A 16,838-nucleotide genomic window follows, 5' to 3' on the forward strand; every position below is an offset into this window, starting at 1 on the left:
TCAACACGGGATGGGTTAAATAATTTTTCGTACATAATCGGTTATCCGAAAAATAAGTTATCCGAATAACCCCAGTCCCCAATTGATTCAGATAAACGACGCTCTACTGTATTAAATATATAGTGATGTCGATAACCAGTCAAAGAAGCTTTCTATTAATATTTTTAATATAATTTAATCATTGTTAACATCTTGAATCATCGTTTTTTCCTATCTGTCTAAATATTGGGAAGCTCAGCAACCAGTTACATACATTTCTCGAAAAATGTAAAATTACTGTGGGGCTATCTGTTATGATATTTTATTTTAAAAATTTTTGTATCATTGAATATTATAAAACGGCAAAAATCTTAATTTTCAGAGTAGAAATGGGTTTTATAAAAAAAAAATTGTAAATGCTAAGAACGAGTAAAATCGTTATTAGCATTTTCATTATTATCGTTATTAGCGTAAAAAACATTTTCTACATTTAATAATGTAGTAAAATATTTACTAACTGTGATCGATGTATTTATTAAGTATTAATATGTTATACCAATAAAAGAAAAAAATCTCAATTAGTTTTTAAAGCTTTTCAAGTTCTTTTTAAAAAACACATTCCGAAAAATTTACAAATTGATACTTTATCTATTTAAAAAAGAATTTTATAATAGATTAAAATTTAAGTTTTTTAAAAAATCTTTTAAAAAATTTAAAATTAATCCTTATTCAACCCATTTTAATAGAAAAGCCGATGCTGTCAAAATATTTCATAAAACTGTGCTAAATAAAACATATCTATTACTTGCTTATCGTAATTCTTATAAATATATTGATAAATTATCCGATATTGTGAAACGCTACTATAATATTTTTCATAGAAGTATCGGTGTGTCCTCCTCCGAAGTTACAACGCTGCATCACAGCGCAATTTTTGAAAAGTTTATAGTATTAAAAGAAGAAATTAATTTAAATTTAATATTAATGATTTCGTTCGAATTTTGGAAATACGTAAATCATTTAGTTGAAAATATCTATCGGGTTGTAATGAGGTTTGATTATTAATCCCCTTAATAATCAAACCTCATTACAAAATTTAAGAAATTTTTGACAGAAAGCACAGGATTTATTAAGTTTCATAGAAGGTGAACAAAATCGTGTCATACACACACAGATCTGTGCATACAGAAACCCCCATAGTTGTTTTTCTTTTTTTGGATTTCTCGGCGTTTCAAAATCCCCTGAACCCAAAAATGACTGAGGCTCATTTTTGAGCGATTGCCATACTTTCCCTCTTTTGTAAATAACACCTGGAAAAATCATTAAAATGTATTATAATTGTTTATCATTTACATTCCAAATAAATTCATACAGAGAAGTAACTTATAATGATAATTGAAAAAATTAGATAAATGTTTTTCAGAAATACTCTAATGCAGGGGTGTCCAACCTTTTTCTTTCTCTGGGCCACATTGAAAGATGTCATGGATTTTTGGGCCACAAGTATATATAATATACTTGTGGTCCAATCCTTAAATATACAAGTATATTGAAGGATTAACATGTGATAAACAGATTACAGTGCGCACCGAAATTTTGGCAAAATGCTGAATAATGCAAATTTTTGTAGGACATAGTGGAGAATTTCGTAATTCGGACCGTCAGTTTTCAAGCAGAATTGCTTATGGAAGAAATAAATTTGATGGTTTAGTAATCACGAGAGAGAGTATTAATAAGTATTAAATCTTTATCACGAAAAAGGATATTTTAAAGAATTACTTCTACAGACACTTTCAATTTTTACTTAAAAATAGATAAATTCATTAATTATAAAAGAGAAAAACAAAAATTTATTTGAAAAACACAAATGTTTGTTTTATTTGGGTCTCTAATTAATGCTCATAACAACAGGTAAAACATTTCTAGGAGCTGCACGTCCCCTATCAACGTCAAACCTAACTAAAACATTCAGAAAGCAGCTTAAAAGACTTTACCGAAGTCAAATTCGTGACTCAAAAGTTTAGAACGATTAAATGAATTTGATTTAAAAAATCCAATTAAAAAAGCAATTAGGCGTTAAGTAAAGGTTGATTCAAATCACTATAAAATTTTTTCGCGCGAGTAAAAACTTCTGAAAAAATTTGAGGACTTAGAAAAAAAAAGTCTTATTTGGATGTTTTCTATCTTAAAATTTAAAAAAAAATGCCAGAAATGTAGAGCAATAAAACACATTAGACAGAAATTTATTTTCGATGTGTGCTTGATCTTGTTTACCGGAATACAAATGCGTACAAAAATTGATCATAACTTGAATAATATTTGAAATTTATTTTGCCTTAAATGTGAATTTTAATTATGCTACTCTTGAGATGCAGATGAATTTTTGTATAATGATCATGTCTCAAAATCACTGGCAGAATATCTGCAATATTTAAAAAGAAAATTAATAAATTGAATAAATTTAAATTTACGAAAATTATAGTAACTTACCTTAATTATATTCTTTACATTGTTCTTATCTACTATACTTTCTCATATAATATTAAATGTGAAATTATTAAAGAAGTCCAACGATTTGTGGGCATCATTCCTCATTTCAAAGTTCACATTATACATATACAATAAAAAACTCTTTGGAATATTTAAGAGAAATTATTTATATACAGTAAATTCTTATATAATTTATATAAGTTTAAAAAATGCGAAAACCAGAATGAAAATGAAGTATTAATAAAAGCATAAACATGTTAAATAATACAGTACAGCCAATTTTGAAAGCCAATCTCTTGTCGATGATATGCATGACAACACAATTTATTTCAAAATCTTACTTGTTTTTATTTAAATATTAAATATATACTTTGAAATGTGTTTCATTATTAAGTATGAATTTTGGTGATACATTTATTATATATATTTTCTCGAAAATCACTATAGATTAGATATAGAAGGTGCATCTAACAATCTATTTGCATATTGAAGTGCAAACACTATCTACTACATATATAATGAAGATTGTTAAGACATTACAGGTCGAAATTATTTCTGGTCTAACTTGCCCATAGCTAGATAATAATTAATAATAAGTTTCAGAGTATAGGACCTTGGAATTAATCATTCAATCCATCAAATGGCAACTGCATTATGCACTATATAATAGCAAGGAGGACTAGAACACTATTAATATACAGTTGAATCTTATAAAATTAAGCATAATATGAATAGATAAATTCTAGAAACCACTCGTATTCAAAAATTACATACAATCACAGTTCTGAATCGAGACCATATCTTCTCATGGTCATTAATTCTAATGTAAACTGTGACAAGTATTGATGCAATATATTAATTAAAGATAATTTTCATTCCAAGGTTTTCTGGTTGCAGAAATAAAAACTACAAATTTGAAATATCAAAAATAATAATTATTATGATTATTAGTAATTAATTTTATACATTAACTATCGAATTAATTTTAAAATTATGTTTAAGTCGTTTTCCAAACATAAATGAATAGAAATGAATGTTGACGAGTAAATAATACCGAATAACAAATTCAAGTATTTACTTATAAAGAAATACCATCAAAATAATTATTAAATAATAATTAATTATTATACTATTATGAAATAAATTTATGAGCGAAAAGAAATTCCTCACAAAGATCAAGATGTGAATCAATCAAGCCCTTTGTTTAAACAATCGAATTTTTTTTCCTTTTCCTAATGAATAATTCTCCAACAAAGCAAATTAAAGCAAAGAAATAACCGATTGCAAGAATAGTAAAACTTCCAAAAAATTCATTCCAGGTTAACGGACTAACGGAATTTTCATCATTTGGATATTCCGGATATTTCGTTAGGTGAAACATAATTAATCCAGATTCAAACATTCGAGTTACACTAGAAATCGAAAGAAAATTCCAATGTCAAACTTAATCTTTACATTCATTAATTAAATAATATTTATAAATCATACATTTTACTGATTTTTCTTTTATAAGGAAAGTTCTTTCTTAGATAAAATGCAGAGTAATACGATCGAAGTGTTTCGTCAGTCATAACTTTTGTGTTACTCGAACGCTTCGGAAATGTTTTTTTTATAATGTGTGTAGTTTGTATGTATGCAAAACGTTCATTTTCAACTCTTTCTCTTGCTGTTTTATAATCCACATAATTTTGATTTTTCTCCATATGCTCGAATAATACTTTTGCAACTCCGGATCCAGCTTCCTACAAAAACATTTTTAACGTGAAATCAATTCTACATTATTAAATTAAAAATACAGGGCGAGCAATAAATTCGTAAAAAATTATATTTTCATAAAAATGGAAGAGTCGTCAGAAAGAAATGCATTTTGCATTGCAAATACTTTCAGCGTGGCAGATTTTTGTTGGTGGAGGAAAATATCACCAATTAGTGACGTTGATATACAAAGTAAATGCAAACAAAAAAGAAAATAATTTATCGTGTGTTTATTATACAACTGTTTGATATTGCCTGTACCAAAGTTTAGCCAAGTAACAACACTAGTATCTGGAGAGTGCAGCATGTTACTTCATGGCAAATAGCAATTTTCAATTCCAACAATGTCGGAAAACCTGATGAAAACACTCGGAAATTTAATTCATTGTCTATTGCACGTCTGTTCTTGGTCCTTTTTTTATCTCAATACCACCTTTCAGTTATTTTTACAACTTTTTCGTTTTTCAACAAATTCGCCGTGCTGACAATACATACCATGCCAACCACATTTCATTCCGATAATTCTTCCACTTGTTATGAATGTTTAAACTTTTTATGGACTTTACGCTCACCCTGTATCATACTGTAATGTATATGATTATAATGAAATAGCAGTTACACAAAATACATGAATTCGTGCTTATAGTTATTAAAACAATACATCTAAAATATGATATATATTTTACCTCGAAATACAATTGGTTTTTAAATCAACTATTGTTCCTAGTTTTAGCTTATAGTATGTATGAATATATTTTACAGAATGTTTCTGAAAGCATTTATTGTAACCAAATATTCTCTTTGATGCCTAATTGCTACCATTTTTGTTTCTTGTATTTTAAATGTATTGAATCCAGAGAATAGCAAGAAAACAATAGCCTAGTTAATCAAGGTCTCTGGCCCCTATATAGTTTTGATTTCAGTGATGCCTTGCCCCTGTACATCATACTTCTGATAATAAACAAATCATGCTAATCATCTTGAGAAAATTTTGAATTGAAATCAAGCAGTGGCACGATATCCTATGTGCAAAAAGAGCAATTGCCTGGGGTTCCCATGTATAGGGTATCTCAAACTACTCTTTTAAAAGAAAATATTTCCCAAAAAACTTCTCGTGAAAAAATTTCTGCAGTCAACACTGTTGTTTTCATACATGCTGTCCCTTAATTAAAATTTGAATTGGCTTCATAAAGCTTTAACCACTATTGAAATCAAGTGACTTCCATCCTGATCATAAGTTTATATATAATTAATCAGTTCTTCCCACTCCTAATCTTTTCATATCTAATTACGATTTTCATATATCTAACTCCGTTATCCATATTAACGAAGGGCAGACACGCAACAGTGGATTTGTAATACAGGTTTGTAATGTTAAAATTGCATTACAATTACAAAGTTTTGTATTTATTTATCATTTTGACATTATTTAAGAAATTCCAGTGTTCTAAAATATTCTTAGTAACAATATACAGTATAGATATATACTGTATATTGCTACTAACTTAAAATCAGAAATGTCACAAAAATTTAAAGATACAAATTTATTTTTGTATCTGTTACAGTCAAAACCCGTTTTTAGTTAGAACGCGTTTTAACTAGTTGAAACTAGTTTATACTGAATGTCTTTGTTAAAACCGGTTTTGTCTAGTTGAAATTAGTTTATACTGAATGTCTTTGTNAAACAATAATATTAAAACTAAGAAAATATAAGAAAACTAAGATAGCATTTCTAACAGGAAAAAGTCACATCGGATGCTACGAATTCAATTCAGTAAGTATCTTGTATATTTTGTTTACGCTTCGATGATAATGAACAAAAGCATGCCACATACAAACATACACACTTACAAACACTAACATCCATACCTTACAGTGGCGTGCAGTGACATTTGATAATAGGGAAGCTGCGCCGTCCCAGGATAAGATCATTGGAAGCGTTATTATGTCATCTAAACATAAACAGTCATTCGAGCCGAAAACAATAATATTAAAACTAAGAAAATATAAGAAAACTAAGATAGCATTTTTAACAGGAAAAAGTCACATCGGATGCTACGAATTCAATTCAGTAAGTATCTTGTATATTTTGTTTACGCTTCGAAGATAATGAACAAAAGCATGCCACATACAAACATACACACTTACAAACACTAACATCTATACCTTACAGTGGCGTGCAGTGACATTTGATAATAGGGAAGCTGTGTCTGCCCTGGATAAGATCATTGGAAGCGTTATACTATAGTTTGGTGTGTAGCATCCACCAGCTAAACCGCGTGAGGTTGGTGCTCTGTAAAGCGTATGCGCGAATGCGTATAATCTGGCTGCTTTACACGATTCAAATATTTTCGCCGTGGAAGCTATCTCTTATTCGATAATACAGCGCTTTCATTGAGAATATGCATATACGAATTTATATTCGAATACACAATAGCAATTTTTCCCTTTTTTTCACATGTAGTATAGAAATTTGTAATAAGATACACGATGCAGTTATAATAAAATATTAATTTTAATTAATTCAAAGTATGTTAAAATACGAAAACATGTATTTATGCACATATGTATTTATATTTTAGAAAATACAAAAGAAGCGGCGATTCCACAACTTCCATGGACAGCACACCACTGATACATTAAGAAATTATTCCCGAATTTTAATATTTGTTTTTTTTTCATCTCTGGACGTTCAAGGGGTCCTGAGTCCAAAAATTCAATGTTGGAGGTCATATATTGACCGATCTCCATATTTTCCCACTGTTATATATAGTAGCCNGGTTTCTTTGTTAAAACCCGTTTTGTCTAGTTAAAACTAGAATTTACTGCTAGTCAAAAATGAATTTGAGTTAAAACTAGTTTTCACTAGACAAAACGGGTTTTAACAAAGACATTCAGTATAAACTAGTTTAAACTAGACAAAACGGGTTTTAACAAAGACATTCAGTATAAACTAGTTTCAACTAGTTAAACCGCGTTCTAACTAAAAACGGGTTTTGACTGTAACATATCCAAATCATTTTTTAGTTTATTTTGTTTTTTCGAGTTCTATGATCATGTAAAAATTCACTTTTATATTATGTAATATGAAATTATCTTCCACATTGTTTTAAACTACAAGTAAGTTAATGTCACTGTCCTTTTTTAATCTTGAGATCGGAGTTAGAAAGATAGAACTCGAGAGAAGATATTAAAAACTTAAGGATATGAGAACCCGATTTATCAAATAATATAACTTTCGTTTCACAGCGGAAGTCACTTTATTTCAATTAAAATATTTTCTTCTGAACAGAATTAGATCACCAACATTACTCTATTGTTAACAGGAAAAGGGTGATGGACAGGGGCAAAATATTACTGAAATTGAGAGTATTATGACAAAAAATACTAGCTTGTTGCATATGTTGCTTTGATCGTAGCAAGATACTTCGGTATTTTTCATTTAAAAACTTTTTAATGTTTGGTTACTAAGTGAAATTTGTTTTAGACTACAAAAAACGTTTTTTTAAAATATTTCCAATCAATTACAACAGCCATTTTCAAACTGTCACTTAAAATATTCCCGGTGATGAAAAACATGCAACAAAAGTTGAGTTTTGTCCAATCCAATATCATTATTCCCGTTGATAGAAAGATAAGCATTCAGTTTAACTTTATTATCTTTCACAGTAGTTTAAAGCAGGCCCTGGATAAGGTTAATATTTCCTGTTAAAAATTATAACTAAATGAAAGTCATATGTATAAATACAATAAGTAAAGACTAAGCTAGTGTATTAGAAAGTATGTCAGTACCAAGAAGAGTCAGCATCACCCCTATACAAGAAGAAATAAATAAACTGAAAACAAGTTATATCAAACATCTATTAGACTTTTGTCATAAATATTCAACGTTCAACCAATAAATATTTTCTTTATCGCTGCTATAATTAACAAAAGAAAAAGTACACAATGATTCTCGTATTAGAAAATCCAAAAATTCTTCTATAAGTTCTTACTTTATGGTTCTTTTTTCAGACGTGTTCAACATTGCTTTAAGAAGAGATTGTGTTGCAAGATACACGGTAAGTGAATGTAACAACGAAAACATAAAGTAATGAAACAGTTGAGGAATGTTTGAGTTTTTTTGTTTTAATATAATTATCAGATGTATTTGTATTATACAGAATGACTCACCCTCTATAATACAAACACATCTGATAATTATATTCTACCGATTAGATATTATTGACGTTATTATAGCACACTTCAGCTGTTTAGTAAACTGTACATTACTGAAAACAGATAGATAATTAATTAAAAATTGTAAGAGAAAACCAAAATTTTTTTCAATTTAAAAATTATTCTGTGATCAATAACTCTATATTTAGTTACATGACTCTTATTAACTTCATTTAAAAAATTATATTTCAATTTTGTACTGTGTTTTAACGATTTATTTCTTGATATTAAGTAATGTACTGTACATTAGTTTTTGAGGGAAATTTTAACGCTCCATTCCATTACAAACATCCTTATTCGATCAGTTTTGAATTGAAGAGCAAATTATATAAAATACATACAGAAATATGAAAAAAATTAACATCACATCATAATAAAATACCTTAAAAATTGCATATTTCCCTATAGGTGTAGTACCGCAAGAGAATTCTTGTCTTTTTACAGCATCTGCTAATTCGTAGAAATTTGTTGGGATCCATTCATTATCTGCGGCTGTTAGAAAAGACATTAGTATTCCCCCATAGCCGTATCCCAGAACAACAGCACATAGCAGCCAGATTCCTATTATTAGTCTCGATGAAAATCGTGTAACAAAATCTAAATTTGATCCTACAATTATATATATATAATATATTTAAGATTAATATATTTTATAAAATTTAATCATTAAGAAAAACTGAAAATTAAAATATAGCGATAACGTAAACAGTGAATACCTTGTAGGACAACGCTTGAAAACAGAATCCAAATAGTATTTTTGACTGAACAAAATTTTTCGTACACACGCAGCTTATTTTCATTTTTTAAAATTCGAGATAAGATGAATCCAGTTATTAATATAAATACTAAAATTAATATCCATACCTGAAAATAAATGTTAAGGTTTATTGTAATTTCTTTATTTATTTATGCGATCCCCAGCAGATGAAAGTAAAAATTTAATGTTTTTATGGGAAAATCTTTTTTTCAAAATTTCTGGACAACGGACGTAAATAGAGACATATAGTTCTTTGCATTCAATTTATATTTAATTTTTCTGTTAAGATTTGATTCAGAATTTTGAAATTCGAATTCGTTACTTTTCTGAAACGTAAAAGGTTAACGGATACGAATTAAAAAATTCTGAACAGTACTTTCATAGAAAACTTTAATACAACTCTAAAGTAAACTAGTATTTTAAGTCACTTATTATGCTTTTTTGTTTTTCGTTCCCGTTTGGATTAATACAATGTGCTTCTGCAGACAGGGCATGGGAATTATTCTCACAGGAGCTAACTTTTCTGAGACTTGAAAACAGCTGAAAGCAACTTTGTTGGGACAGTAATTTAATTTTTGTAACGAAAGACTTTGATAAGGCTTTACAACACATATGTAGAATTACGCCGTGTTTGCATCTTTTCTGATCAAAAGTAAAATAAATGGACGTTTGAGAACTCAAAACAATCCACTTTTCCAATTTGTGCCTGAAGTTGCTTCTTATCAGGACCACTAGAACTACAAATTATCAAAGATTCAGCCAAATCAAGCCGGACTCATTTGTAATAAAGTTTTTACCATGGCCCTTTAGAATTGAATTTGCATTAGCCGAAGGTCAGAAACACTGGACCGAAGCTGGAAATCTACTATCCTGCCATCATCGATTTATGGGCCTAATTGGAATGTGACACTAGACTGACAGTAGAAATTAACTCTGGCACATCAATTAAAATCAATATCAATTCGACGTCAGATAACAACATTGAGTAATAAGGTCTCGAGCAATCAGCACTTTTCACCAGAACTTATTATTATCTCCAATAAAAATTTTTACCCGTGCAAAAAAATTTTATCGCGATTTTAATCAACCTTTAATGACGCGCGATTAACACTTAATTGTTCTTAAGGCGACTTTTTTTTATCAAATTTAATTAATCGTTCTAAAGTTGTAGTGCACAGATTTGACTTCGGTAAAGTTATTTAAAGCTAGTTTCTGATGTCAAAAACGACCTCCAATAGTTTTTTAATTTTTTTTTTTTACCGTACTGTACTATTCTTTAGTACACGGAAAACTACTAGTTTTCCATTCGTTTCTGACTTTTGGAGGCTTAATAAGTCCCGAGTCCGTAGACTGGTATAAAAAATTAAAAAAGGTAAACAGGTTAACAAGGAAAATATACTTTTATTTTTATATAAATATATACTTCACCCCAAATGCATTTAGCCTGTCAAGGCCTCTTCAGTAGGGTTTCTGACGACTAGAGTGTACAATAGGAACAGCAGAAGGTATCTCAGACGACACATTTTTTTCCGTCGTAGACACAGAAGAAGACACATCTTTCTCACTGATACCATCGCGTTTACAAAAGTCAGAAACGAATGGAAAACTAGTAGTTTTCCGTGTACTAAAGAATAGTACAGTACGGTAAAAAAATAGATTATCTGACTCCATCGATTCTTTTTAGAAAAGTTTTTTAATTTTTTAATTAACATATTTTATTATATATAAGTTTAATTAAATCGGGGGGGAGGGGCAATCCCCCGATCGCAATTAAATTGCAATTAAATCGCAATTAAAATTTTAGTTTTTTTTAAATATTTAAAAATACACCGCCAGCTAGTATTCACCCTACTTTAAACCCTTGTCCTCCCGAGACGTCTATGAGAATGTCCCGCGAAATCCGACACCAGATGTTCTCAATGTCATCCAGCTGTGTAAACAATGGCTCATCAGTGTCAAATTTCGCAGAAAGGCGAGACAATGGAAAATAAAGTTTGAAGCTTTTTCTTCAAAATTAACGCATTTCTTTCGTTTTTTCAGTTTTAAGTATTTTTTTATGTTTAATTAAAAGTTCCTTTAAAAAAATTCGTACGGCAAATGGTGAATACACAGAAAAATAATCATCTTATTGCCTTTTTGTAATACAGCTGTCAAAAATGCAGATAAATGTCATGCTAAAAGTTTTGCTATATTTCCGACATATAGATAAAATATCTGTTACAATCAGCAGTAATCTGTGTTAAAGATCGTTCGATGACTTTTATATAAGGTCGTATTGTCCTGGATAAATAGTATTTAGGATTAATCTTACTACGTTTTTAATGTTGGAAAAAGTTTCTTCAGTAGGCTTCAGCATGTAAGAATACGACGGTAAAAATTTCAGTGCATAAATTCTTATTCTTTAATTCTTTTCTGCTATGTATTTGCATATTATTCATTGTTTTTTGTTTTTTTCCCTTAATTTCATTAAACGTTTCATATAACTTAAACCAATTATTTATGTTCCGGCTCTTATGTATTTTTATCTTGTAAGTTTTATTGAAACAACAACTAAAGAACGACTACAGTATTTTAGAGTCCGAAATGCATTTTTGGTGTTTTGTACACATATTAGTTTCAATTTTTGTAAAATCTCTGTTTTCTACATTGAAATCTATATATAGGGGAGATAGGGGCAACTTCGGCATGCGGGGCAAGTTTGTCAAGCGCTTTTTTTTTAAAACAAATTAAAAGGAGACTTTGGTTATAGGTTAGGCAGTTGAGTTTTATTGGTGGCTTGTTGAGTGTAGTGTTTTTATTGTTCTCCAACAAGCGTAGTTGAATTATCAAGCAAATTTTCATTTTCGTTGAATTCCATATAATATTTTTTTTCCATTTATATTGAATTGGCAGGTTTTGTTATAATTCCATGATAACGAAAGTTACTTTTCCTGTTAGAAGGATGTAACTTCAACTTATTCACGTGGCCAGATCGTGGCTTGGCATTCTGTTCTCAGGGTTGTACTTAATGTTTCGAAATCATGACTAGCGGGGTAAGATCGGCAACATAAAGCCACATTAGAAGCAAAGGATAAAAATCAAACAGATGATAAATGAAAACATGTTTGCATTTGTTATTCATGTATATATGTCTTTGAACTTGCATTTCGTTGTAATAATATTAAATGGGTGTTGGATTTGTATTTCTTTGTTTTAATAGTGAATTCCAACTTATACATTGTTAATAACATAATTTTATATACGTGCCTATCTTGCCCCATTACTGTTGCCCCTATACCAGGGGCAACTTTAATAAAAATAATTAAAATAATTACAACTTTACAAAAAGAGAGAAGTTGCCGATCTTGCCCCTATACCCGGGGCAACTTCGTCAATTTCTCTCTTCTTGTAAAGTTGTAATTATTTTAATTATTTTTATTTCCAAACTGATTTTAACCAGTTCTATAGTAAGGTAACATTCCAATAGACAATATGCAAAGCTTTTTTTTCAGTTTACAGCAGTATTTATAACACAAAATTTAAGTAAAGCTTAACATGCCGATCTTGCCCCGATCTCCCCTATAAAATTGCTTGTCCTGACTGACTGACTCACTGAATGACTCACTGATTCATCATCGCCCAGAGCAAACCGCTGAACCTAAAGAGGTGGAATTTGGTACACAGTTAGAGTACGTCATGAAAACTATCACTAAGAAGGGATTTTTCGAAATTCCCCCGCGAGGGAGAGGGAGAGCATTAAGGCTTAACTGGAAAAACGGCTTCTACTGTACTATTTTAGATGCGATTTTTTGTTTTTATCTGCGTTTTAGTAGGGTATACCATGGAAATGCACACTAAGAAGGAATTTTTCGAAATTCCCCTGCGGAGGGAGAGGGAAAGGATTAAGTCTTAACCGAAAAACGGCTTCTACTGTACTATTTTACATGCGATTTTTTGTTACGTTTAGTCTTCATTAAGTACTTAAGTGTAGTAAATTAATAACATTTCAGACATTGTTATAAATATTTTTATATATTTCGATTTTTTAACCAAAAGTTCGAACCTTTTTAAATTCGAATTTGTTATTGCGTATCGGTTCGATTATAGAACGATTGTAAACGTTCCGGAAAATTGATCAAATTGAAAATAGTTTGTATGATTCTCAGCAATTCTCATCATTCTCGGCGGTAGGTGTTATATAACAATTACTATGGTTGTTGAAATAATGAATATAAATGGTGTTTGCTTGCAAAACCTCCGCGGGCGAAGTCGCGGGTAACAGCTAGTGTATAATAAATTTAAGAAATTTAGTGTTTATATTTACTGGTGTAATAAGCCCTAACATATTTGGTTTAAGTTATATGAAACGTTTAACAATACACTGGGCAAGTTTTCGTGAGCATGTATATTTTCCAATAGTTTAACAATGAACTCGTCAAAAGACTAAGATCTTGCTTTGTAGATTAATTTGTAGTCAACAATTAAAACTAATTTCATAACAACAATCATCATGAGAATCCGTTTTCTTATGTTTGGAACTGGTTCTAAATTTCTTTACCCTTTGTTTTTATAGCCATTGTCTTTCCTCCAAGATGAAGATTGAAGCCACGCTCATCGATAAACATTAATTTCAGTTGATGATTATGTGCATTTACAGTGAAGATTTTTTCATATTCGTATCGCAAATCAATTGTATTTTGAACATTAACTCTATCCAATATTTTATTGCTTCTTTTCAGAATAGCTCCATAGCTGTATATTTAAGACATTGTATATAGTTGCTAGAGACAACCTTACCTGATGTTCCTCATAAATAAAGTCAGCAATAGCTTTTAATGATATATGCTCATTTTCCTTAATGTTTCTTTCAATGTCCATACTAATGTCGGTGTTATCTTTTTAAAGTGCTGTAAGAATTTTGTCAAGTATCCCTACTGCGTGTCAAGCTGTATTATTATTTTTGGACCGCTGTTGTGTAGCTTCTTTATTATTTAATTCATCTTTATCAGTTAACTTCATCAAAACATGTCGTTTCTTATTGAGCTGCAATTTGTAAAAATTGTAGAACTATAAATTCTCACTGTCGTTTGTCTGCCTGACTATCTGTCTGTCATTTCTTAAACTCTAGAAAGATGGTAGCTTAAAGTCGAGATAAGAGTAAAAAAGAGTAGGAGCACAAAGGCCAGATGATACATGATCATCAGATCTGAAACGAAAGTGATGTAAATTTAATTTAAAAAGTTTTTCTTGAATGGAGTTACGTACATGACCGGCAACACTCTATGGTAATCTGAAAAAAGTATGATGTATAGGGACAATACACTACTAATTTGAGATGAAAAAAATATTTTTTAAATTTAATACATTAAAAATATGATTAAAAATTACAGCCAGGCATGGTGACTACATGCCAGAATAAATAATTGCTTGTTAGTTATTTTATCGTAGGTCATTTCCTACAGAGAATTAGTCATTTTGTTATAAAAACTTTTTATATTTTAAATTATTATTATATGACAAAAGGTTTGGCATTAAAATTCATACGAAATATTTTGTAATTATTGTTCTTATAAAGACTAAATGCACTTACCTCAAGTGAAAAAGGTCTAATTATGCTTTTCCATGTTGACTCTTTTTTTCTCTGTTTAACTATGAAAGTAACTGGATTCACATTAACAATCGAACTGTAATCCAGCAAATGAAAGAAATCGCTTCTCATGTACATGGGGAAACCAGACATATCTGCTTCCTATATAAGAAAAAGCACCATAACATTAGAATTTGCAATAAAATTTCAAGATCCAGATGTTACCTGTTATGCAATATAAGTAGAGTAAAATCTCGTAAACTCATTAAAAGTGCCACAAAAGTTTGGCAACAATGTTGTCAAATTTCCTATTGTTTAGAAACTTTAAATTACTTAATAATATTTCGAAAAAATCGTCTTAGTTAGAGAAAAATTTTACAGTAGTTTAAAGTTAGCAATTAACTGATTGAATAACAACTATTAGAGTAATATTACTATTATTTATTATAAGTAAAATGTGAAAATAATACAAGTATGTATTCATATATGATTTGTAATAGTCCAATTTTCAAAACTTATGTACCGATTTTTTATGTACAAATTTGGTTCATATATAATATTTAATACTTTACGATCGATAAAATTTTAGTTCTTTTCATTAATATATAACGTATTTTAATCGGAAGAAACTTTTATGATTAAATCATAATTATAACAGATACAACCGACTGTATCTGTAACACTCAATTTTTAGTATCTCGTATGTTTTGCTGGTTACAAGTGACAACAATAGAGATAATATGCCGAATATCAACTATTGATAAAACTGCATTAGTACTTAAAATTCAAATTAATCTTTATTTATAATATCAAATGAGTTATACAAAACCTTATTGATTACTTGTCCTTTCATTCCGTAATAAGTTCCATTTAATTTCGTGTTTCCAAAAACCTTCGGAATCGGTTGAACAATTTCATATCTAAAAAATTATTATGTTGAATCGTATTTTGATATTTATACAAAATAAACACCTATTAAATATTTCTAGATATTCATATTTAATTTTAAAAATTCTGTAACTTAAAAAACAACTTATGGATTATTATTATTACAAAAGTTGCTTCTAGCCCTTGATATAACTTAATTAATATAATTATGGATTATTATTTATAAATTATATTTTTGCATATATATAAAGTCTCTTCCCTGTATCAATTACAGTATTTCAGAAACTAATAAGGCAATCACTGTAGACATTTTTCAGATGTGTTGTACATTGGTTAATCACTAAACGACGATACAAATTCCCATACCTTCAAGCTTCTCTATCGGAGAAGGATATTGTAATCGCGGTTCCTATTGTAAATCGGGCAACGATGTCAATTGTGAAGTCGTATTACACCAAAAAATACATATCGTTACGTTTTAGTGCATTACGAAATATTAAGTGTGAATCCAGAACAGCTATCAAATAGGACAAGTTAATGCTTCACTGCACAGCACTCGAGGAGTAGAAGTGCACTGCATAACACGAATGCTGAGTGTTTAAGTGTGCAGTTAGGTATCAATTTACGTTGTTTTATTTAATAGAGTTTGATATTCACTATTTAATGAGATCGTTTTCATAGTACAGTGGGTGATCGGTTAACGAACAGATCGGATAACGAACACTCTCCCAAAATATTTCACTGAACAAACGCAAGAAGAAGCGACGTAAATAACGAATACCGATTGGTCTTCCTTTGTCTCAGGCAACAATTCTAAACTTTTCAGAGCGCGGGAAACGTCGACAACGACGTTCTACCCAGTATATACTGATCGGATAGTATTCCCCCGAACTTTGAAACTTTCCCTTGTAATTCCAGCCTTTTATATTTCTGACAGAAACAATTTTTTTACGTTTTCTTCTGAAAATACGGATTTATGCCGATATCTGCTATTAAAGATCTTTTGAAGAAGTGGGAGGATGTCAGAACAACGGTCTTAAAATGGCATACAAACCAGGTTGAGGTTAATAGGCCTATAGATCTTTACAATTACAATGCTATTAATTACTTCTGAAAAATCATGAAGAAGACGGAAAAGCAATCGACATTGGACAGATTCTTTAACCCCCACAAACGGAAAAAACA

General features: G+C 29.7%; 1 protein-coding gene across 2 annotated transcripts; it reads right to left on the reverse strand.

Moving 5' to 3' along the window:
• Positions 1-3,476: 3,476 nt before the first annotated feature.
• On the reverse strand, positions 3,477-15,684 carry LOC111613392. 2 transcript variants are annotated; one of them, XM_023354739.1, is made up of 6 exons: positions 15,595-15,684; positions 14,769-14,927; positions 9,159-9,306; positions 8,825-9,051; positions 3,958-4,211; positions 3,477-3,881 (listed from the first exon to the last, which is right to left on the reverse strand). In XM_023354739.1, exons 1-6 carry the CDS (start codon positions 15,616-15,618, stop codon positions 3,674-3,676), a joined length of 1,020 nt encoding a protein of 339 aa, XP_023210507.1. In that variant the 5' UTR covers positions 15,619-15,684; the 3' UTR covers positions 3,477-3,673. The 2 variants fall into 2 exon arrangements, with proteins under 2 accessions (XP_023210507.1, XP_023210508.1); XM_023354740.1 differs by lacking the exon at positions 15,595-15,684 and adding an exon at positions 14,991-15,048.
• Between the last annotated feature and the right edge of the window lie 1,154 nt (positions 15,685-16,838).

Source organism: Centruroides sculpturatus, unplaced genomic scaffold (assembly GCF_000671375.1).
Source record: "Centruroides sculpturatus isolate CEXI.00-Female unplaced genomic scaffold, Cexi_2.0 scaffold1717, whole genome shotgun sequence".
Taxonomy (NCBI): Eukaryota; Metazoa; Arthropoda; class Arachnida; order Scorpiones; family Buthidae; genus Centruroides; species Centruroides sculpturatus.